Genomic DNA, 25,692 nt, shown 5'->3' on the forward strand with positions numbered 1-25,692 from the left:
AATTGATGGCTCAATCGTTCTCAGGTAACGCGGTGAGAATCTGGAACTTGCTTCCTCCTTTGCTCCGTGGCACTACCTCCGTCCAGATCTTCAAAGCGGACCTCAAATCTCTTCTATTCCAAAGACACTTTCAGAACTAATTCCTTCCTTCTCAGACCCAGCAAAGAAGCTCTTTAGTCATTGTAAATTTGTTATATTTATTTATATTTTTGTCTGTACATTCTTTGCTTGCTGTGTCTGATATTGTGTTCCTTTTGCCTGCGGTGTTTTGATTCTGTGGCCTGCTATTTTTGTATGTTCCATTTTTGTAACATTTCTCTCATGTAACGTAACTGGTTCTATTGTACAGCGCTCTGACACCTTCGGGTAAAGTCCGCGCTTTATAAAAATGCATTAAATAAAAATAAATAAATACAACTGAAACATATGTTTTATAATGTGCTCAGGGCCACTGGCTGTAAATCCCGCCCACATCCCGCCACGCCCCTTCTTCTCATCTGCCGGTGAATGAAAAATTTCCTAGCTTACGTAACGGAAAGTTTCGATTCTATTAAGGACTAGGAGGCGAGGATTATGCAGTCCTTTCTTCTCTTTATTAAAATCAGCAATTCAAAGAAAACCAATCAACACAAACTTCTTAAACCACAACTCCCATGAGCACATGGGGCATAGTGTCCATAGTAACTGTCATCCAATCATGGAGCCGTCCGCCGTAATATTAGCCATGACGTCCTATCCGCTTCCTCTTCTTCTCTGTGAGGAAGAACTCCAGGAAAAAACCTTCAATCCTTTTGGTCTTGTCCTAAATCAAACAAGAACAACGTTATCCAGCTCTTCTTACAAGAGGGAAGGCAAGAAGGCAGTATACAGTCTATACAATAATCGGTATAACATGACCTTTAGAACAGTCCAAGAGGAAAAACATGTATACAAGCAATGACCTGGCACAATTCAATTCAGTGCATCCACAAAGACATTGTAGAATCGTAAAATCAATACTTACTGAAATACGTAGGTATATGGGTGGGGAGAGACCACCAGTCTCGGGAGGGATAATCCTCGCCTCCTAGTCCTTAATAGAATCGAAACTTTCCGTTACGTAAGCTAGGAAATTTTTCATTCTATGTCAGGACGGAGGCGAGGATTATGCAGTTTCAAAGCTTATCCACCACCAGTTCTGCCGCGCCATAGATAGGCTTGAAGTAAAACTTTTTAAACGTGGACTCCGAGGACCAATCAGCTGCTGCCATGATGTCCCCTAACCTACCGCCCAGCTGAATGGCCTTAGAAGCCATTGCTCCTCTCGTGGAATGAGCACCGAATCTAGTCACATCTATCCCCGCTTCGGTCATGATCCAACGGACCCACCTAGCGATGGACGGAGCAGAAACCGCCTTAAAGGGCTTCAGCAGTGCAATGAGAAGCTGTCGCTCCCCAGGAGGACGACATTCCTCTGTCATATCCTCGTAGGCCTTGAGGCAACGCACCACACACAACTTTGGTTGATCCGGGAATGCCGGGTACGACACTGATCTAATACTGGTCTTGGTCCGTCTAGCGACCGTGAAAGTCACTCCCTCCGGAGTGAACGTACGTGCCGTGACGTCCAAAGCTCTGACATCTGAGACACGCTTGCACGACACTAGACAAAGCAAAATAGCAAGCTTAGCAGACAATTCCTTCCTACTCAGATACTGGTTATCACGCCATGAGCAGAGGAACCGGAGAATGATGTTGACATCCCAGAGGTTGCAATATCTGGGTTCTGGAGGTTTGGATAGCCTGACACCTTTCATGAGCTTGCAAACCCAAGGGTGTTCCCCCGCCGGTTTACCGTCGATGAGGGAATGTCCCGCTGAAATGGCGGATCTGAAAGAGTTGACTGAGCGATATGCTAAACCCGATTGGGCCAGTTCGACCAGAAAGTTCAAGATGAGGGTAACGTCGGCCCCCACGGGATCGGCGTGTCTTCCCAGACACCAACGACGCCATCGCTGCCAAGCCGATCGGTACCTCTTGACGGTACCTGGGGCCCAGGCGTTGCAAAGGAGCTCCTTAGCGCCCGCCGAAAGGCGTCCGTCCTGCCAGCGTCCCCTGAAATCCTCCAAGCCATGAGGTGTAAGGTTTCCTGCAGCACCATCGGATGCCCCTCTCCCAGGGGCCCCGACAGTAGCGACGGGAACAAGGGCAGCCGAATCGGACGATCCCACGAGAGCTCGAGCAGAGGGGGAAACCAGGCCTGAGCCCGCCAGAAGGGGGTCACTAGGACCAGCGAAGCCCGCTGACGGCGAGCTTGCGCCGCTACTCGCGGAATCATGAGAAACGGAGGGAAGGCATAAGCCTGTTCCAGCGACCAATCTTGTAAGAATGCATCGACCGCCAGCGCTTCCGGGTCCGGTCTCCAACTCACAAACCTCGGAAGTTGGCGGTTGAGCCGGGAAGCAAACAGATCCACTGAGAACGGTCCCCAAACATCCGTCAAAGCCTGGAAGACCGCAGGGTGCAGCCGCCAGTCGCTGAAATCCAGGAAGTTCCTGGAATGCCAGTCCGCGATCGAGTTCTGCGTGCCCGGGAGATACTCCGCCGACACCGAAATTCGCTTCTCTAGGCAATAGGGCCAGAAGTCCTTTGCCAAGTTCGCCAGTGCCTTGGACCGAGGCCCGCCCAGGCGATTGATGTATTGCACCGCCGATACGTTGTCCATTCGTAGCAGGATGCAACACGAAACCTGGTTCTGTGTCAAAGACTTCACCGCGAAAGAGCCCGCCAGTAGCTCCAGGCAGTTGATGTGGAGCTGTAGCTCCGTCTCCGACCAACAGCCCCCCATCGTGATATCGCCGCACCGGGCTCCCCAACCCGCTCTGCTGGCATCTGATTCGATAATCAGATCCGGGCTTGAGCCGAAGATCGCTCTCCCATTCCACGCACTCATGTGCTCTATCCACCATCGCAACTCCGTCCTCGTCTCCTCCGTAAGGGAGATGATTTCGGAGTAAGTTAGACCTTTCCGAAGGTGTTGCGCCTTCAGACGTTGAAGGGCCCTGTAGTGTAACGGACCCGGAAAGATCGCCTGAATCGAGGATGAGAGAAGACCCACGATTCGCGCCAGCTGACGAAGGGAGATTCTGTCTCTCCGCAGTGTGTGGGAGAGTTCCTTGCGAATCTTGTTCACCTTCTGCTGCGGGAGGCTGAGGCAGGCCGCCTCCGAATCTATAAGGAATCCCAGAAAGGTCATCTGTCTCCCCGGAAGGAGCTCCGACTTCTGAGCATTCACTACAAACCCCAGATCCTGGAGCAGGGCAATAGTCATGGTCAAGTTGGAACGAAGACGGTCCTGCGACTGATCCATAATCAGGATGTCGTCGAGGTAGATGATCATCCGAACACCCCTCTCGCGTAGCGTCTCCACCACTGGCCGTAGGAGCTTCGTAAAGCACCATGGGGCCGACGAGAGGCCAAAGGGGAGAGCTTGGAACTCGAAGACCTCCCCGTTCCATAGGAACTGCAAGAAGCGCCTGTGAGGGGGAAAGATCGGTACCGTGAGGTACGCATCCTTCAGGTCCAGACGAACCATCCAATCCCCTTGCAGGAGAATATCGCGTAGGAGATGGATTCCCTCCATCTTGAAATGGCGGTACACCAGCCATTCGTTGAACTCCCGTAAGTTGATCACCGGTCGGAATCCCTTGTCCTTCTTCTGGACTAGGAAAATATTGCTCAAGAACCCCGCAGGGTGAAGGTGTGTTCTGCGAATCGCACCTTTCCTGAGGAGGTCTGAAACCTCGCGTTCGATCAGAAGACTGTCTTCTGCCGAAAAAACCAATGGACGAGGGCGAACCCTCTGACGAGGGGTGCCGTAAAACTCTATCCGGAAGCCCCTGACCGTCTGTAACACCCAAGGGTCTGATGAGATTTTGCACCAGTTGGGGAGGTGATCCCTTAACCTCCCTCCCAGCACGGATGGGGAAAAAAGGGTAACACTCACCGGATGGACCTCCCGGTGCATTGGCACCGCCGTGGTAGCCTCTGCCGCGCCCTTTGCCGGCGCCTCGGCTAGGGTAGAAGTTCCCCTGACGGCCGTCGTTCCAGCCGTTATTCCGGCGCTGCTGGTTTTTGTTGTTAGGGCCTTGCTGCTGTTGTTGGCGGCCGGAGGAGCGACCCCGTCCTCTTCCGGCCCCTGCAAAAACCCGACCCGGAAAAATTTTCTTGATGGACGATTGTGCTCTGTCCAGGGCAGAGAAGGTTGTGACAAATTTATTTAACTCCTTAATAAAAGGTTCTCCAAAAAGTTTGCCTTGTGCGATAGGCCCCGCCTCCGAGGTGGCCAGATCTCCAAGTTTAGGATCAATTTTAATGAGGAGAGACCTCCTCCGCTCTGCCGCCAACGCGCAGTTTGCGTTACCTAGAAAGCATAGGGCCCTCTGCGCCCAACCTGCCACGACCTCCGTGGACATCGCCGTCCCTGACTCCTTCGCCCTCTCGGCTAGCTGGATGATCTGTGTCACAGGACCGACGACGTCCAGGAGTTTGTCCTGACAGCTGCGCCAGGAGCGGTCTATGCCCCTCCTAGGGTCCTTCATAAACTTTGCGAAGAACGCGTAGAGCTTGTCGTCGATGTCAGGAGTGGTCGCCACTCTGCCTTCCAGCTTTGGGCGTGGGCATTCACCCCGCATGCGGGTTCTAACCTCCTTCTCTAGAGGCTGGCGCACTTTACCAGCCACGTACGCTGCAACTTTGGGATCCGGGGTCCACTCCGAAGATCTTGGGTGGTAGATCCTCGTCGGGTCAAACATATCTGGGATCTTAACATCGCCTTCGCCCGTCCCCGAGGAATGAGGTGCCGGTCGCCAAGGGCGCCCCGAGTACCCATCCTCATCGTCCGAGGAGGCATCATCATCATCAGTAACGCCCTCTCCCTCCAAGGGGAAACCATACTCTTGGTCCGAGTCCGGGGCGACCTCGTCGCCATCCTCTCCGGGGTAGAATCCCTCCCGGCAGGGTAAAGTCCTAAGCGTACGCGCACTTTTACGAAAGGAGTCTCTCAAACGATCAAACTCCTCCAAGTGCCCCGCGTGACGCTTCGCAGACCGCTTACCCCCACCCTGCGCGCCTTTGGGTTCGCGATCCGCAGGCCCCGCGCCACCGAACACCCCGGGGATACTCTGGGTAAGGGCATCCACTCGCTCCCTCAAAGGTGCCAGTACCGTGTCAAGTGCCTGCGAGAAAACGCGACTCACCTCAGGTGGCAAGAGTGAGGTGCCAGTCACTTCCACCGCCTCCTGAGAAAGGGGGTCAAATTGAGCCGAAGACTGCATGCTAGATGCGAGGGCGTGAGCACAAAACACCTTGTAAAAAATCCAAAGGTAGCCCCCTCGCCAGTGCTCGTTCAGTGCTGCTGACTGAAAAATTAAGGGTGCGGTGACCTGAAACCGCCACTAGATGGCGCTGTGCGCAGTGCACAAATCCACCGATACCGGCGTCGGGCGAGGGTTGGTGAGTCAGTGAAAGCTCTGACTCAGCGCGCCGTCGCAGGGAGCAGAGCACGGCGAGCGCAGCCTGACTCCCAGCGGTGGCGCCCCACGGAGCGAGGGAAAGCGGGGCCGCTCGCCACAAAGCCCGCGTTCAACCGGCAGGGACGGCGCAAGCAGAGCCTGACGCGCGTCGAGCTGCCGAGTCTGAAAAAATGCCTAATAAGCGAGAAAAGCGCACCACAAGCAAGCGCTATCGCACAGGCAACTATATATTAAACAAAAGTCACAACAAACACAATGCGTCAGGAAGGATAAAGAAGTTGACTTAACTGACGAGCAGAGAAGAAAGAGGAAGCGGATAGGACGTCATGGCTAATATTACGGCGGACGGCTCCATGATTGGATGACAGTTACTATGGACACTATGCCCCATGTGCTCATGGGAGTTGTGGTTTAAGAAGTTTGTGTTGATTGGTTTTCTTTGAATTGCTGATTTTAATAAAGAGAAGAAAGGACTGCATAATCCTCGCCTCCGTCCTGACATAGAATCAATGCATCCCCTAATATTCCTCCAGGTCTGACCCTTTGCCTCGGATCTCTGACCTGTGACACATATTCAGAGTTTAGGTACAGGCGGTGACAGCAGAGGCAGCGGCTGTGCACAGATGGATGGGCGGGGCCTAACCAGGAAGAAATGCGGGACCTGCTGCGAGTGACGCGACGCCGCACAAATCCCTTGTCTCGGCATGGCTGTAGGCGCGGTCTAACCAGGAAGGAAAGTGGGACCTCCCGCAAGCGACGCGACGCCGCACCAATCACAGCGCTCGGCGTGGCTGAGGGCGGGGCCACCTGTCTTTCCTGTTTCCTCTCCATGCTCTGCTGCCCCTGGTCCCCTGGCGTGGGGTTTGAAGCAGGCGGCTCCGGAGTCATGTCCCCCTCGGCATGGTTGCTGCTGCTCCTGGGCCCCTCCTGCGTCCTCTGCGGTGAGTACGGCACAGCGGGGCAGGCACGCGGCCTTTTATTTATGTACCCTGCCATGCCCCCAAATATGCCAAGATCCGACCTCCCTGAGTGGAAGCAAGCCCCTCAGTGTGTGGGAGGAATGAATCCCAGAGCTGGTGCTTTCAGTGGGCTCGCTGGCTGGGTGGTGTCTGTTGCAGGGTGTGAGGATGGAGGCAGGGAGGGATCCAGGGGCAGCAGCCTTCCACAACATGAGCAGGTTATTTCATCACCCAGTGATTGGAAGCGTCTTCACTGTCACTGACTAGTTCACGTGCACTTTGCTCCTCAGTGTGCAATCTGCAGCATCAATGCATTCGCCTCAGAATGCACCACAGTTTGTGGCGACCTTGTATGAAGTAGAGTTTATTTTCTACCCTCTGCTGGCTCTTGGTCTGTAGCTCGTGGATGTGTTGGCTTTAAGTCTGTGGTCTGTATTGGCAATCAGTCTGTTACATAGTTGTTGCACTGAGCTTGCATCTTGTTCTTAAGGCTGTTGTGTTTTTATAGGACTAATCTGGGTTAACTTCCTTAGATGCTTCTTCTTAATAAAAAGTACCACGGTACCCGACCAATCCAAAGCCTTAGTAAGCCTGAAGCGTAAGTGGCCCGTCAATCGTTCAGTAGCCTGTGAGCCTTTGCACTAGACTTGTTTAATGCACTTCAACTGCTGGTGGAAAGCCAAGACATATACTGATATCTCGAGGGCCAGTGAGACAGGCAGATCTGTGCTGCATTTATGAAATAAAAACTCAAGGTCAGCTAGTTGAGCATGAGTTGTTTATGTGACTCATGAAATGAGTTCCTAGTTCCAGAGACCTGGGTGGAGGGGGCATACGGTCATCATGAGAAGGTTGTGAGGAACTCTGGGTATCCTGGCCTCACGCTCAGTCATGCAATCACTCGTCAGCGATTGAGCTGATGTAAGGTATGCCAATGATATACCTGGTTTCCCATGCACTTTATCAGAAGGACGGATGCCATCACAACGAGGAAAGGAGATCCTGTGGGTAGACAGTTCGGAAAAGTTTTGGAAACTCATACTTTTTAGGACAGCACTAAAAACTGAAATGCACACCAGCATGCATATATGGTATGTTATAAGAATTTATATAGCGCTTAAAACCACTGAAATGCTAATGCTACAGAACGGAGAATGCCCTTGCCAAGGGCATTGTTTTTTTAGGTCGAGCCTGTCTCATTCCGCAGGAATGGATAGGATCGAATTCATGTCGGCAAAATCCTCTTCAAACTAAGGGGTTTCAGCCCGGCGTTTTCTTGCAGTTCACGTGAACATGCACGAGCATTCACGGCCAGGGCTTCTCCTCCCCTAGCAGCACTCCTCCCACACCAGCAACTCCCCCCTCCCACACCAGCACCTCCCCTCTCTCTCCCTGCAAACACAGCCTTGCCGTAGCAGCACTCCTCCCACACCAGCACCTCCCCCCTCCCACACCAGCACCTCCCCTCTCTCCCCGCAAACACAGCCTTTCCTTTCATTTCTCCTCCCCAGCCCGTAGCAGCACTCCTCCTTTTGTTTGCCTTTTCCCACTCGATGCTCCTTATAAACATTCCATGATGTGCCGTCTTGCATAGCATGCAAACACCACATCAGTGCATTTAAAAATACATTTGTAGAATAATAAATATGATGAAAACATTGTAGTCACGGGATAACCATATACTGAGGAGCTGCAAACAGTGCTGTATCAGCTACTTACAATAAAATTGATGATTTCTATAAGCAGGCAAAACAGACCCGGAGCTCACACTACTATTGCTCGGCAGCAGGAGGCTTACAAATAATTAATGCAAACATAACGTCATTGCGGACTACGCAGGGCCTAGATGTAGGATTAGTGCGCATGGGGCCTCTAGACGTGCTCGCGCACAGCACGGGGATGTTGCAAATGGCGGCCTACTTTGTGGAACCTTCTATTCGACGAGTATCAGTGGGGAGAAACGGCGCATTTGGTATTTTCCAGTGGGCGCAACAGTAGCTGGCAGGGCAGGGGAGGGGATGAGCAGACAGCAAACAGAGCCCTCTCCGGAGCAGGCACGCACGCATTCCCCTCATGCCTCCGCGAGGGTACCCGCCAATCTGCCTGAAAGACGCTCTATTGACACAGGCACTCAACACTCGCCTTGCTGTGTAAGCAGTCAGGGGGCGGGGGCCTGGGGGGAGGCAGGCACGAGCTCTCAAACACTCCATTCATGCCGGGTGCATTCCCAGCGCGCGCCCAGGGCCCAGGCCGTGATATGATCTCCTCTTCCCGCTGTGATATTCCGACGCGTCGTCCCAGCTCCATTTATTGTTGCGTTTGTTTTAAAATAAACCGATGGAACAATAATTAAACCCATACGGTGGCTTGTGTGGTCAAAAAGTAGACTCCTTAAAGCAAAGCCATTAATTATTGACATAGCATGGGAGAGTTGCAGAAGTTAGGACACAGTCATTTCGTCATGAGAGAAGGCAACGAATTGAGATGCGATGTACTCATAATGCATCTTTAAACAAGCATTGGCATAGCCAATAGGTCTCGCTTGTGGGACCTTATAAGTATTTAGTTACAAGGATATTGTGCTGCAAAACAAAATACTTATAAGGTCCCACAAGCGAGACCTATTGGCTATGCCAATGCTTGTTATTGCTTGGAGAGGAAGGAGAAAGACGTAATATTGGACTTTATGTCGGAACTAAATTGGGAGGAAAAAGAGGTCTTGATTTTCTGGTTTGAAACGGATTGTGCAAGTAGATTGACAGTGGATGTTTGAACTAGTTTTTAGAAGTAGGTGTCTGATTATGTCATGACTATCATAAGGAGCCCCCTGAGACAAATAAAGGGCAGACTGGCAGGGGATAAGTAGATCCAAGACAAAGAACGAAATGTCTGCCCTATGTGCTTTAATTTAAAGGCTCAATAAGAGTCCTATAGAAATAGCATGCACAACTTCGAGCTCACTTATCAACAACTATACATTGATTCTTGACACAGCTTCAGAATAGATATATTTTTATTTTTTTTATTTTCATTTTTCAATAGCAAAAGGATAAAAAAAAGTGATAAAAAAGTGTACAAAGACATCATCATTTAAATATGTACATAACACAGTACTAAATTTGCAATTACGAAAAAATATACACAGCCCCTAAGCACCCTCTCAACTTTCATTCATATTTACGGACTCATTCCACTAGGACAAATTAACATATTCCATTCATCCATTCACATTCACACAATCCAAAAAACCTCACAACCTATCGTAGACAAATACACTGAGGTTGTCCTGCAGTACCCTCTCAGCAATTTGCTAGGAGGAGATGTAATATTGTTGTCAGGACAGATGTTCACTACGCCAACGCGCGTTTCGGTGCCAGATACGGTCTATAACGGCACCTTCATCAGGGCATGTATACGAAGGAGGGGCACAACGGGGGCAACACAATTTATGCAGCTGTGACAACTCTGTGATGAACACAAAAAGGCATAGTTTAGACTCATGTTATCTGATTGCATTTGCATTTTACTTTTTTTAAATCTTTTCTGCATACTGATATTATCATATACATATTATGGTTTTTATATATGAAGTCATATTACATTTCTTACAAACATATCCTATTTACCTTCATATTATCTCTAGATATAGTTCAAATCACAGATAACATTTAAGCAAGCTCAAAGCAGTGCATGACAAACTCTGATTCTAGGCATTTCACACCGATGCCTTTTCTAATATATTACAAGCCCAACAGGGTCTTGAACAACTGGAATCCCAAGAATGACAAAACGAATATACATAGATCATACACGAGAGAATAAAAAGAGTGAAAAAAGAGCATCTCAACCCAACACTCCATGTGACTAGGAATTGTTCTAGGGAGAGACAGGTTCGGTAAACATGAGTACAAATATGGGTAATCGCCCGAAGGTCCATCTGAAATTAAGGTATGTGTGTTTTACGAAGCGTCAGATTGAAAGTCTACCTTGAATTCAAGGACGGCATAGACTGGAACCTCTTCTCACTTTAAAAGTGCTGTCATAAATTTCATCCAATAAAAGTGCAGGTTCCAAAGGGCTCTGCCATCGGAGGAAAGGACAACATTTTCTTTGTTAAATTTAAGAAATTGGTGTAGTAGGGAAATACAACAACAGATTCTGTTTATAGTACCTCTTACCTATGGTTCTTTGGTTTTGTGGTTTAAGTGCTGCCTTTTTATGTAGTTAAATCTTCCAGCTGTTAGTGTAGCAAAAACGCATCTGAAAGGATACATACAGACACTTATTCTAGGTGGTATGCTGACAAGGAGCTGCTCCTCGCTAGTCAGGGAGAACTCACATATGCTAACCAAAAACAGCACTTACTTATTCAAGCGTATTTCAGCTTTAAGTATGAATCCCTTTTTCCCCCTGCCAGTTGATAATCATCCCGTGCGCAGTGGATGTATGAAACCAGTCGGCAGCACTTTTATTGGATGAAATTTATGACAGCCCTTTTAAAGTAAGAAGAGGGTCCAGTCTATGCCGTCCTTGAATTCAAGGTAGACTTTCAATCTGACGCTTCGTAAAACACACATACCTTAATTTCAGATGGACCTTTGGGCGATTACCCATATTTGTACTCATGTTTATCGAACCTGTCTCTCCCTAGAACAATTCCTAGTCACATGGAGTGTTGGGTTGAGATGCTCTTTTTTCACTCTTTTTATTCTCTCGTGTATGATCTATGTATATTCGTTTTGTCATTCTTAGGATTCCAGTTGTTCAAGACTCTGTTGGGCTTGTAATATATTAGAAAAGGCATCGGTGTGAAATGCCTAGAATCAGAGTTTGTCATGCACTGCTTTGAGCTTGCTTAAATGTAATCTGTGATTTGAACTATATCTAGAGATAATATGAAGGTAAATAGGATATGTTTGTAAGAAATGTAATATGACTTCATATATAAAAACCATAATATGTATATAATAATATCAGTATGCAGAAAAGATAAAAAAAAAGTAAAATGCAATCAGATAACATGAGTCTAAACTATGCCTTTTTGTGTTCATCACAGTTGTCACGGCTGCATAAATTGAGTTGCCCCCGTTGTGCCCCTCCTTCGTATACATGCCCTGATGAAGGTGCCGTTATAGACCGTATCTGGCACCGAAACGCGCGTTGGCGTAGTGAACATCTGTCCTGACAACAATATTACATCTCCTCCTAGCAAATTGCTGAGAGGGTACTGCAGGACAACCTCAGTGTATTTGTCTACGATAGGTTGAGAGGTTTTTTGGATTGTGTGAATGTGAATGGATGAATGGAATATGTTAATTTGTCCTAGTGGAATGAGTCCGTAAATATGAATGAAAGTTGAGAGGGTGCTTAGGGGCTGTGTATATTTTTTCGTAATTGCAAATTTAGTACTGTGTTATGTACATATTTAAATGATGATGTCTTTGTACACTTTTTTTATCACTTTTTTTATCCTTTTGCTATTGAAAAATGAAAATAAAAAAAATAAAAATATATCTATTCTGAAGCTGTGTCAAGAATCAATGTATAGTTGATAAGTGAGCTCGAAGTTGTGCATGCTATTTCTATAGGACTCTTATTGAGCCTTTAAATTAAAACACATAGGGCAGACATTTCGTTCTTTGTCTTGGGTCTGATTATGTCATGCCCTTAAAGTAGAATGTCATGCAATCGTATGTATTTTCGTAGATTAGAAAAACTATTAGTCGCTATAAATACTTAAAGAATCGTTTGCCTCTACAACAATAGTTTTGTTATCTGATTTGCTATGCTGCGTTCTGGAACTGGAATATATATAGTATGTTCTATTCGTGAAGGGACTTAGGTGATTCCACTTCTAGCAACTGTCAGTGGTTGCCCTTCTTACTAGAAATATACTAGTTGTTACTGAGTGAATCCTATTTGTACCCGATTGCAGCATTTGGGAATACCACACTCACCACTTAAGGCATCTTGTCACTGATTAATCAATGTTTTTTTTTTTGTTATCCAACGCATTGATAGCCATTTTTGGACCTCCAAAGGATGAAAGGTTTAATAGACCCACCGGACTTGAACCTGCGAATAGGAAGTCAAACACAGATAACTGGAGTGGATGTATTATCCCACTGAGCCCCTAACCCAGGTGGCTCTAGAAAATGTGAGATCTGAATCCCTCCTTCTCTAGTTGACCACATTTATCAGTCAGGAGGAAATTGCCTTTTCTTGATTATTGGGAGTGACTGTGTGCAATCATTTTGCAGGGTCTGCTATATTATTGCACTTAAAAGTAAGGATAGTGAAATATGTTTGTTCTTTTTCTCTTCACAATGATATGGAGGTACATTTATTTCTCTTAACGATTTGGCAGGAAACGTATCTTGATACTGTCAGTTGATGTACATAATCTTGCATTATCTCCCAATACCCTCCATTCACTATATAACCATCAGTCTATAGATACAAGATAAATAGGCCCACATTATGAATGACCTATTCATTCCGAAGGGGCCTGTAAAACCAGTTACTGACTCCATCAGAACCATGAGATCTACAAGAACACAATGGCTCTGGTTATTTCCACAGAGGATTTGGCTGATAGGAGCAGCTGAAATCTCGATGTGAAAAATCAGGGAGACATTGGAGTTACTGGTGTAATCAGACTCGAAATTACAAAATAACAGTAATAACCCATTTCGGAAGAGCTCCTCAGAGTCCCACTTGTAATACCCTGGTAACTCTGGCTCTTAGCAGTTACTAGTACCCTCACTATTGGGGTCTCTGCTTTGGGTAAAATTACCCGGAGGATCACTCGACACTCGGCCAATCAAAATAATGCTGATGCAGTGAGAGGTTTACATATCTATAAATTTCCTGTGAATGTATTCAGTGTACGAAGAGGAAATGAAGCGATTCAGGAAAAAGCAAAAGAAAATTGCAGATTCCTTCTGGTGTGCTTGTGGCATGTTCCTAGTCTTAGGTAACATGACTACGTGCCCTGGGTTGCGTTTAATACTAAGAAGTTTTTAGAGGGCTTTGGTCCCATATACTACCCCTTACATTATCTACATAGTCTTAAAAGTTCTGTAGTTTATCACTGTATGTGAACTGTGAGTCTCAAACCTCATTTGTGTGCGGTAGCTGGCACTTTCAGGAATGCTCGATACTTGAGCCACGTAATATTCACATATTCATGGAAGTGTCTTACAGCTGGTTTTGACACTGTCCGAACACTAGACTTGGAACTTTTTGTTAGTATATCTGCCTTGCCCTGCCATGGTTACTTAAAGCGAGCACCTTGACTGCCGTACAGTTGCAAGATTGATTAGAAAGGACATGACTGAAGGTTCTTCACTCTTGAATTCAGTGAATTTACAGTGGTGGGTTCACTGTAAGTTTGCTGTGTCTGTTTGGAAGTTAAACATTGACTTGGAGTATTGACATTACGTCGTGAACAAAGGGCCGGTCAACCTTGAACAGTCACATTGACCATGCAGCTTGTAAGGATTTAACTTGCCTTTCTCTTGGTAGCTCTGCTGGTTTGAATTTATTGGTCTTTTTCTTGCTACATACCTTTGCCTTGGGCATATGTGATTGTTGGGTAGGTTTCTCTGATGCTTTCCATCCCTAACTTATAACTTGCGCACTGTAGAGCTTCATCCTTTCATTTCCTTTTTGTTTGACTTGCAGGACATGTTAGGATATTTGTATAGCGTTAGGAGCCCTGGACACCTTAAATCAGCTGCGTCAATCTCACATTTCATAGTGGTTAATGTATTTCCTGATAATTTAATAGACTGTAAGTGTTGATTTCATTCCACTTCAGAGTGCCATGGGGTAGTGCGGGGAGGTAAGCGCAAACGTATGAGGTGAGACTGAAGATAGTAAAGATCATAGAACAGCCAGGTGATTTTTATAGCTTCCAAAAAGTTTATAAATTGGATAGAAAGACCCACAATGTGCTGTACATAGAGGTGAATGCCTCCGAATAAATTGCCTCTGGTTTTAAAAATCAGAACTGGTTTCGGAGTCTGTCTATGTACAAAGACCATGCCTCAGTGTCACTTTTCAAGGGTTCTCTATAGGGATCTTTGTGTCTGCTATTCAAACTTTGTTCATCATTTCATGCCTCTAATGTGCAATTCCACATGTAGGCGGATGATAACCAACTCTACCTCAAACTACAATCCCCTGATGACCTCAAACTTCTCAACTCAACACTTAAGGACACACAGACATGGTTGGCAGAGAACCATCTCAAACTTAATGCTCTGAAAACAGAATTCCTCCTAATAGCACCCCCCTCCAAAATCCCCATCGTCCAGGATTGGTTGAAACCCCTCATTGCATTCAACGTCCAACCTATCATAGTAGACTCAGCAAAATCCTTAGGTATCACCCTTGACTCCAATCTCAATATGCAACGACATATCAGCAATGCAACCAAGGGAGCTAATTTCCAAATCAATACCTTGAGAAAGCTGAAACCTTTCCTCCCAGCTGACGACTTTGGAACTGCAGTCCAAGCGCTAGTTATCCCTCGGATTGACTATGGAAGTGCCTCCCTCTGCGGTCTCCCACTATCAACAACCGCACCACTAAGAGCCTCTATCAATGCTGCAGCAAGGCTTATAACTGGATCAAAAAAACGCTCACACATATCTGCTGACTTAAAATCTCTTAACTGGCTACAGCTCGAAGCCAGAATACACCTGAAAATCACATGCATTACTCACGGCCTTACATCATAGCTCGCCCAGTTACATTGCTCAGAAATTGACAATCTCAGGAGGCTCAAGAGCCACAAGAAGCGCAGAAACTCTCCTTCTGAAACCACACAGATTAAACAAGAAAAAAACGTACAAGCGCTCCTTCTCAGGGATGGCCCCCAGGATCTGGAATGCCCTCCCTCCAGAAACTAGACTCATCTCATCCACTGCATACTTCAAAAAAGAAGTCAAATCGATCCTCATGGCTAAATTCACTTGAACTTAAACTATGCAAATACTACTTGCCTATGTTTCTCTACCTTGTATTTCAGTGCCTGATTCGACCACAATATATAATCACACTCTACTACCATGCATGGTTGGCATCTTTGCACAAACCGCCTTGTTAAGCTTGTCTTTCTTTTGTCCTCCTTTCATATGTATGTAAAGCGCTCTGATATCTGTAAGGATCATGTTCGCGCTAAACAAAACCCTGAAAATAAATAAATAAATAAAATAATACCATCATTTGATTATTTCCTTTCCTTATTTCCTTTCCATCTCTTTTTACTCCAGTAGGGCTTTCCTAGATTTGTTGTCGGTACTAGGAAAACTCAGTGATTTAAAAAAAAAAAAACCAAAAACTTTTTTTCCCATTTCTTTTTCATTGTGATTTGACTTTCTCGGTAATGGTGGTCCATGAAATGTAGAGAGGACAATAAATCCCTTTTTAGGTTCCCCTGAGACTGCATGCACATGCGTTGTCAGCGACATTGTTATGATGCAACTGCATTTTTATATTTGCATGTGCTCTTTTACTATGGTTCGTTATTAGACTGTAAGGCTAAGGGAATTTCATTGAGGCCAGTTGCTGCTGGGACCTCGGGAAGGTCTGACGCCAGGCTGTGTTTTGATTAAAGCTGAGTTACCTTCATCCCAATCTGCTGCCGTAGCAAGTACTTTCGTCCACCATAAACTTTTGTTTCCATTTCTTTTTCATTGTGATTGACTTTCTCGGTAATGGTGGTCCATGAAGTGCAGAGAGGACAATACATTAATTTCTAGGTTTCCCTTGAAACTGCGTTCACATGTGTTGTCGGCGACAACTATTTTAACAAAAAAAGCATAAAATTTAGCTTAGGGCCCGCCCATTGCTTACCATTGGTTGGCTTCGACGTCACTCTCGTTTCAAGCTAGCTCTTCCATTGCCACCTGTCGTAGCGGCTGCAGTATGTAAACCCGAAGTGAAGACGTGGTTGATGGTTGTGTGGTTTTCTCTCACTTGGCTTTCACGTGGATCCAGTGAAGCAGATCTGAGATAATCGACTTTCCTGAACTGCTGCCTAACAATTGTTCTTTGTACATAATTTGGCTTCACGGTACAATGACCTAGCAGTATAGTGGCTACGGTGTTTGAAATCGAAGACTTTAAATCTTGCAGCTGAACAATGCTCCCTTACAGTCATCGGCTGTGCTTCATACTAGGCCGACTCTGACATGAGTGCTATAGTTGTGTTTTCCTATCTACAAGCATTTACATGAAGATTGGGTTTAAATGTTAAATGCTTGTGACAGATTTCACACAAACTATAGCAAAATGTTTGCAGAAGAGGGAAAGAATGGAAGGGTGTCCCGATTTGGCAGGGTGCAGCATGGGAAGCAGTGTTCAAAGGAGGACTGATGCATCAGGAAGGATTAGCAGAGGATGTACTCAGATGGAGGAATCTGGCTCAGTACTTTTTCAAAACTCTAAATTACTTAGTTTTTTTTACATAGAAGTTAATCAATGAAATGTTAACATGAATAGCCTGAATCTGACAATATCTATATGTGTAAGTTTCACAGTGGCTGTGGTCAATACTGACACTTATTAAATATTTGCCCTTAACAGTTGATTGTTGTGGAATTACAGCAGTATTTCTTTGGCGACCTATATTCAGCACAGGCCCCAAGGAAATATACCAGCATTATAATTTCCAATTCAGATGACCCTAAAATAATCGAGGAGGACTTCTTTCTATTTATCTGACGCTCTGGCTATTGTCCTAGAAAAGTTTCGCTTTCTTACACAAAGTTAGCAAAAACTTTTTTTCTCTATTAGCTCCATCACACAGGAGCATGTTTCTGGGAAAGGTGGACTCGGATGCAGGGATGATCTGAGTTGGGAAGTCTCCTGACTTGAATGCAGATCCAATTTTTATGATCTAGGTTTACAGCACAGCGATCGCCAGACAATTATGTTAGCATCACTAGAGAGGGGCTTTGGCTCCTCCCACATGTTGAGTACATCTTTTGATTGGTCAGAAGTTGTGTGCTGGCACAAAAAAGTGCTTGCACTCCAGATGATTATGATAATTTGGTTTATTAATCCAGCTACCTGAGATTGAACTTTCAGGGGCATACTCATGACATTGTAATACTATATAAGTGTCTTAGATAACTAGTTAAGTTATGATGTTTTTCTCTGGCAACAGCACAGATGGGAGGAGATCAGTCATTAACTTAAAAGGATGTTTAGGTTGAACTTGTCAGTGCAACTGTCACCCGACCTTTTAACGTACACCAATAATATTGTATAGTTCTTTGCTTCCACACCAATACATCGCCATTCCCATGCTATTTGGTTGTAATGCTTCCAATTACCATACAGCATTCCTTTAAAGCCAGATCTGTTGGCATTGCCAGTGCTTGTTTTAAGATTTCCAAGTTTGTCGGTTTGGGAAGTTTAGATTATAGCAGTGAAAAACACCCTTCTCTTCTGGAGGAAAATGTGGAACTTGCAATCGAGGACCTCACGGCTCATGGATGGTGTCAGTCTGGGAGTCTCCTGGCCCACAAACAGCTTGCACTTTACCTCAGAAGCCATGGCCCGCAGACCGCCAGCCAACATTGCCTTTCCTTCCCACACGCGTACCTGCACATTTCATGGCATTTGCCCAAAAATTTAATTTTTGTACTTGGTTCCTCTTAGGGAAAATATTAAGGATGCGTCAGATAGTCTCAAAGACACATTCGTGAGGTCTCCTAATAGTGGAGTCAACAAATGTGTTTAAGCTTAGGGCCCCTTTGGCCTTCACCTGAGCACACTGAGTGCTTCCATGTAATCGGTTTTTCAGTACTATGTAGGTCTCTACCCTCAGATTGTTCTCAAAACAACAGCTCTTTTAGCGAAGATAGGAAACAGAAGTTATCTGAGATTCTACATAACCTGGTACTGGATGTACGTTGTTACAACGCATGCTTTTACCACACATGCTTTAACAACGCAGGTTTTTCAACGCAAGTCGTTACAACGACTTGCGTTGGGGGATGCTGGATAGTGAATAGTTTAATTTACTATTCCAACTCCAGTCCCCGTGGATAGTAGGGAAGGTGTTGGATAGTAAATTAAACTATTACCTATCCTTGAGCGCCCCCCAGCGCAATTCGTTGTAATGACTTGCGTTGAAAAACCTGCGTTGTAAAGGCACTGCGTGGTAAAAGTTGCGTCGTAAAGGATGTTCCCCCCCTGGTACTCTTTACTTTGCTGGTTTCGTGCTTTGCTACTTATTGTCTAGCCAGGTGGAACTTGCTGAAAATTGACTTGTGTTTTCTGCATCGTAGGACGTTATTGTTAGGCCTCCCTCAAGCAGCAAACTAGATAGCAGTCTTCAGACTCTTGGGTGTGTCCCCCGGGGGGACGTGGAAGGATGTCAGGCCAAGAGGAGTATTTTAGTCTGTCCCTGCGGACACACCACACTGAAAAACACTGCTGTGACTTGATGGAAGAAAACCGAGTACTTTCGGTCTAGTAGGTTTCACAGCGGGGCCTCCAAATAACCCCCATTGCCGCACCCCTCATTTCTGAGAAGTATATACCGTGAATTTATTTTAGGTGAAGGGCCTGTAAATAGTATGTGGGCGATTACGTATTTGAGTGCGCTTTTAAAGGATAACTGAACATAAATGCAATGTTCGAATTGTTGAAAATGCTCCGAGATGCCCCACGTGCCTAGGTATGTCTTGTGCAACACCTTCTACCCATCCTTGTATTTTAGATAACAGCGCCTTGCCCTTTGGGACTCCTTGTTTTGCCTTTCATTTTGTAAGAATGTTTGCAGAAGTTCCAGCAGGCTAAGTGCTAAAAAGCCAGAGCAGGCTGAAAATGTTACCCACGATATGGGGCTCAATTAACACGATATCTGATAAAATAACAGGAAAGAATTAACTTCATTTTTTTCCTGAATTTGTGACCTCCTTCATAGCCCTGTACAGATTTGTCTCTTCTGTTTATAAATATATTGTTACTATCTCACATCAAATTTAGCGCAAGACAAAAGTGAGAAAGAACATTGCCTTTTAACTTATCATTTGATATTTCCCCCACCCCATGATCTCACTTCAACTTGTTGGCTGGCGTTCTGTCTTTACACTGCTTATGTTCATTCTGATAAGTGAAAAAAAGAATTGCAAATTAGTTCTAACTGTATTTGTTAGAATCCCCACTACTAGAATAATTGTGAGAAAATACATTTTGCAATGTTCAGCGGTGTGGAATTTAATAAAATATCTACTTGTCCATGGAACATGTTGCTTTATAAATCTTCTTGTCTTGTAAAAAAAAAAATCCACTTGGCCTTTTGGTACCACGTAATGTGGCGACACATTATGGCAGCAATCGCATTATATGAGAGCTCTGATAGTAGCCTCTCTGATTATGCAAAGGCTCATACCATAGAAGGGTTTGAATACTAGCAATTGACTGATTTTGCCACCTCTCAGCACATCTAAATCCTGGGGCTGGCAGTAGCGCTCAGCAAGATTCAGCTTTGGAATGCCCTTTTGAGCCTGTGCAAACCTAATAACTTGCATGTTTTAGGGGTTTTTACCAGCTCTACTTTAATCTTTTCTCATACGGAGAACGGTTGGAAATTTACTCCTGACAATGGTAGAAGTAAATATTCTTTTATGGTGGGCTAAAAAAGGAATTGGAGGAAAAGTGAACTACTAAACGCTCAGCAGATTGTCACTGTAGCAAATCTACACATGCATATTTGCTCGTGCTAAAAATGCAGTTTACAAATATTTCGTAGGAGTACTATTTCCTTACATACTTTTGGAAAGTCTTCGACATTTATGAAAGTCATAAATCTGCACTAATACAAGGACATATACCATGGGTGCACTTCTGTGACTTTCTGTAAGAACTGGCGCAAACCGAGACCTTTTTGTTTTTTATTAAAATTCTATCGACTGGCTTCACTGTGAGTGACAGCATTCTACTTTTTCACAAGGGGCATATCGGCACACAGCGTAGTTTTGTTCAGTGCCAGGGACTACCATGGCAATGTGTGCTTGTTGAGAATAAAAATTATTTTTGGCTCTCTTCCTCGTAATGGAGGGGCCCCGTCAGGTCCCACAACGATAACGTTTTACAAAACCAATGTCGCAACAAAACATAGATTAAAAAAAACCAAAAGGCTGAATATCAATATCAGACCTAATGGCTTTGCCACTGCTTGTTTATTTTCATGTCTGCCGTAATGTTTCTGACCCTGGTTACACTGGTTTCCCATTATGAATGTTTTTGGAAATGCAAGCACGTATCAAAATATTTTACTAAACAATGCTTCAAAGAAACAGTACCTAAAATTTCACAGTAGTTTAGCAAAACAATTAATTTCCTAGTTGCATTTTTTTTGTGAACATTTTATTTTGAAGGTAAAGATTCGTCAATCTTGCTCCCTGGCTTCAGCAAATATTTGCATCTAATCTGAGAGCATTCTGGGCGCATTGTCCGTAGCCTGATTTAAAACTTTGCAAACGTGGGTAAGCATTTCTATAATGGAACCACTGTCAGTAGTTCAATCCGAGCTTACAACTTTTCCTAAGACTGCTCACCCCAATCACAAAGACTTTGCATTAAGGAACCTTAAATACTAGCACACACAGCATTAATAAATGGACACAAACGTTACCCTTACTGCAGACAATGGACTTCCCAGATCCATGATGTGGTACCGTAAACTGGCGGCTAAAGGGTTTGTGCTGCAGGGGGTTTGGCCTACTTGTTCCAAGAACTAAAGAAATAAGAAAACTTGTGTCCTTGACCCCAAACAATATGTCCTGGGTGTCGGGCTATAGGAATTCCACACCCATGAAATTTGGCGGGGCCCAATAAAATTATGTTATTCTTATGGTCACAATCTTATAAAGTCTGAAGGCCGTTTACCTAGATGTTTATTTCCATGGATCACCAGAGTTTAATTAAACATTGGCAAAGCTTATAGGTCTTGCTTTTTTGACGATTAGGTTTGCCAATAGTTTATATCCATGTTGCACTGCATCTGTGATGCTGTGTAGGGCGGCTAAAGTTAAACAAACACAAAGCCCATATCATTTTGGAGGCATGTACACCACACATGTGCACGCCTACAGAATGATGCTGGCACTTTTTACTTTTTAGTTACTGATCCGAGTTGGAGGGACGGCAAAAGCAACATTGGAGAGGACTCGAAAGTAACAAGCTGCAGCGGATTCAAAAGCAACAGGGGAGGGTTGGACTAAAAGCAATACAGGGTTGGAGAAAGCAACACAGTGGGCCTTCGTGGGGGGAAGCAATGTGGAGAAGCACATGGCGAGCGCAAGAGGGAGGAGACCAGGAGAAACAGTCGGACATCCGAGAGCAACAGTGAGTACAAGGGGAGAGACCTACACATGGGAGACACCTTAAACATTTGCACTTTAAAGGAGTAGTTTACTCAAACAAACAAGCATTTACAATGCAATGGTCTCGGCATTCTTTTTTTTTTTAAAATTTTTTTTTAACTTTATTTTCATCAAAGATGAACAACATATTCCCCCCCAAAATTGGCATCGGTAGAAAGAAAATACATGTGCACATAGTTCATTGCCCCAATACGGCCCCAGCAGGTGCAGATAGCATAACAGTTATAAGAGTCAAATCTTCGGGATGCAGAGTAAATCATAAAACTGACAGTATGGAACTTGTGCGTATCCAGCAGGGCATTACACCAACACCAGCTCCCCCTCCCCGCCCCCAGCATCCTCACCCTCAGACCCCGACTCCCCAGAGGAGAACAATTCAGCACTAGTTGCATCCGACTCGCTGCAGACTGACCCCACAGCGCACATCACACGCCAGGCAAGCAAGTCCTCCTGTAGCCGCTCATCCCTGCGTGTACGCTGCATGTGTGTCTCCTCAGCCAATGTCCATTCCCCAACATCCCGAAGCCATAGTGAAATGGCAGGGGCCCTCTGTCCCATCCAAGTGATAGCCACACGTCGCCTAGCCAACACCAAGAGTAGCTGCAACATTTTGTAGGATAAGTTCCTCTTTTTGGGTTTGGGGACCAGGGCCAGTAATCCATGAAGCGGGGTCAGGGCAATATGAAGGCTCGTGACCTTTCGGATGTGGTCCACCACCGCCTTCCAGAAGTCCCCGACCAGCGGGCACTCCCAGGCCAGATGGAGAAATCCGGCTCTGACCGTACCGCACCTAGGACAGGCATCCGATTTATCTGCGGCGATGCGGTGTAAAGCAACTGGAGTCATGTAAGTGCGGTGCACAAAATTAAAATGAATGAGTTTGAATCGTGCATTACACAACACCTTCCGAGTAAGGGTCCCTATTCGTTTACGTTGTCCCGGGTCCAGGGCGACCCCCAGATCCGCTTCCCATGCCGCCCAAGATGGGGATATCAGAGGGGTCGAGTCACATCTCATAGCCGTATATAATAGCGTAATCAGTCTTCGCCCCCTGCCGCAGGACAAAAGTATATTCAGGATGTGGGACACCTGGGGCGCCTCCGGATACTGTGGCCAGGTCGCCCTCGCCATTTCCTGAAGGCCTTTATAATGGAGATACTGTCCCCCAGTGAGTCCAAAGGCCTCTGTAGCCCTCTCTAGAGTCACGAAAGAGTCGTCCGGATATAGGTCCGCCAGAGTCTCACAACCGCCCTCACGCCATTCCCGGAACGACATGTGTTCCTCCATCAACGTCACCAGCGCCAGAATCCACACCGGTAGCTCCCTATGAAAGGGGGGCGTGCCTCAACACCCTCTCCACAAGTCGCTGCCAAAGTCCCGCAGCGTGTCTAACTACATACGGCAGGGATTCGTCCGCTCCCCTGCCCCTCATCAGAGCCACCTGTAGCGTCCTCTCATCCGCCCTGCCCGCTAGGAGTTGCAACTCCCAATTGTCCGTACCCGCGAACCACCGTGTGGCTTGCAGAAGTTGGGCCGCATAGTAATATAGATCGAACCTCGGGGCCTCCAGACCCCCCTCCTCCCAGCGTCGGACCACTGTGCGTAGTGCAACCCTGCTGCGCCTGCCCGCCCAGAGCAAGGAGGTGAGCAGCGTATCAAGTTTGCTGAATATGCGAGGGGGGAGCGGGCACAGGGTATTCTGTAGGACGTATAACACCCTCGGCAACATCACCAGCTTTGAAACGGCTAATCTCCCCATCAGGGAGAGTGGGAGCGTATTCCAAAAGGACACGGACTGCTGCAGGGAACTAAGCACTCGTTTGGCGTTACGGGCCAGCAACTGCTCATCGGACACGGCCACCTGAATTCCCAGGTATCGAAAGGCCTCCAGTTCCCACCTCAGCCCCAGGTGCGGGAAACCCATTCTGGGGTCCTCGCCACAGCCCGCAAGGGGAAAGATCAAGGACTTCTCAGGATTGAGGCGCAGCCCAGAAGCTGCTCCAAAACGATCTAAGTGCTGCAGCAGGAGCGGCAGCGATTCCCGGGGGGAGGTCAGGTAGAACAACGCGTCATCGGCGTACAAGGAGACCAAGTGCACAGTGTCCCCCACTTGTATCCCCCAGGGGACCATCTCTGCTCGGAGTGACACCGCCAGGGGTTCAATCGCCAGTGCGAATAGGAGCGGCGACAGGGGACACCCCTGACTGGTGCCCCTGCCCAATCGCCACTCTTCCGAACGGGCCGCCCCGAGTCTAACCCTGGCCGTAGGCGCGCTGTAGAGGATTCGGATCCAGGCGCAGAAGAGGGGCCCCACCCCAGCCAGCCGAAGCACCTCCAAGAGGTACCCCCAGCTGACCGTGTCGAAGGCTTTAGCCAGGTCTATCGACACCAGGACCTGGGGATCCTCCCTACCACGCGCCTCATGGAGGACATGGTGTAGGCGCCGAAGGTTCATGGCGGTGTTGCGGCCAGGGATGAACCCACACTGGTCTTGATAGACTAAGTGCGCCATATGCGGCGCCAGCCGGGTGGCTAAAATCCTAGTAAGGATTTTCACATCAGTGTTTATTAGGGTAATGGGCCGATATGCCGCGGGATCACAGCTATCCCCTCCCGGTTTCAGAAGCATGCAAACCTCTCCCTGGCGCATGGTGGGTGGAAGTGTGCCACGTTCAAGCGCCTCACGATAAACTTGCAGGAGAAGGGGTGCAAGAGTATCCGCAAACGCCTGATAAAATTCCGGTGGAAAACCGTCCCCACCCGGAGAGTTGGCCCTTGGGAGGGCGGTTAGTGCCACTCTGACCTCCTGAGGCGTCTGACACTACGGCGTCCAGTTCCTCCGCATCTCCCTCTGAGAGGGCCCGGAGGGTCAGACTCCGAAGGTATGGCTGATAGGACGCTTCCGTCACCAAGGGGTCCGCGGTATATACAGCCTGCAGATGAGTGCGGAGAACCGCGAGGAGGTCCGACTCCGAGTGCACCATGTCCCCAGCGGGGTTTTTCAACGCCACGATCCGTGCTGGAGCGGACTCCCTCCGAAGAATCCAGGCCAACAGGCGGCCTGACTTGTCCCCTTCCCGGTGGAGACGCTGTCTATATTGGCCGAGGGTAAACTTATCCAACCGAGTAAGGATATCATGAATGTCCTCACGGGCCGTCCGCTCAGAGTCCAAGTCCGACCCATCCGGTTCCGACAGGGATTGACAGTGGCAGAGGCGATCCTCAGCACACTTGAGATCCCGGAGCAACTGTCTCCGGACCCCATAAGTCAGGCCCATACATGCGCCCCGCACAATCGCCTTGAGAGCGTCCCATTTGGTCGCATAAGGCAAGTCGCCGTCTCCCCAGTTTAAGTCGAAGTAGTTCCGTAGGGCCGTCTCCACATGTTCCCTACCCACCTGATCCTGCAGGAGGTCCCCTGGCATCCTCCAAGTCCGCGGGCGGGAGGACTGGTCCACACATTGTGCTACGCACGTCACAGGCGAATGATCAGACAAAAACCTAGCCTGATGGGTGTGACCGATAAAACAAGGGATGCGTCGAGATTAGCAGCAAGGACTCTATCGAGCTTACTGTGTGAGTTGTGTGTCGGAGTGTAACAAGTGTAGTTTCAGCCCCGGATTACCTAGGCGCCACATATCAACAGCACCCAGGTTATCCATCACCTCCCGGAGACGCGCCGGGGGCTGTCCAGCATTGGATCCATCACACAATTAAAGTCCCCAAACCAGAGGAGGGGGGCATCTAAATCTGAAAAAATAAGCTCCTGGAGATTGGAGAAGAAGCTTGGGTCCTCCACATTGGGTG

The 25,692-nt window shown here is 46.9% G+C and overlaps 2 protein-coding genes across 2 annotated transcripts in view; one reads left to right on the forward strand and one right to left on the reverse strand.

The window, feature by feature from the left end:
* Positions 1-571: 571 nt before the first annotated feature.
* On the reverse strand, positions 572-5,769 carry LOC144819222 (uncharacterized). The gene is made up of 2 exons (XM_078677192.1): positions 3,986-5,769; positions 572-802 (listed from the first exon to the last, which is right to left on the reverse strand). The coding sequence occupies exons 1-2, from the start codon at positions 5,313-5,315 to the stop codon at positions 783-785; spliced, it is 1,350 nt and encodes a 449-aa protein (XP_078533318.1). The 5' UTR covers positions 5,316-5,769; the 3' UTR covers positions 572-782.
* Positions 5,770-6,297: 528 nt separating this feature from the next.
* The window catches only part of PRADC1 (protease associated domain containing 1), a 56,393-nt gene continuing 36,998 nt past the window's right edge, over positions 6,298-25,692 (forward strand). Inside the window, exon 1 of the mRNA XM_078674482.1 lies at positions 6,298-6,454. Coding sequence (XP_078530608.1) covers positions 6,343-6,454 — 112 coding nt within the window. The 5' untranslated portion in view covers positions 6,298-6,342. The remainder of the gene's footprint in view (positions 6,455-25,692) is intronic.

Source organism: Lissotriton helveticus, chromosome 2_1 (genome assembly GCF_964261635.1).
Source record: "Lissotriton helveticus chromosome 2_1, aLisHel1.1, whole genome shotgun sequence".
In the NCBI taxonomy this organism is placed as follows: Eukaryota; Metazoa; Chordata; class Amphibia; order Caudata; family Salamandridae; genus Lissotriton; species Lissotriton helveticus.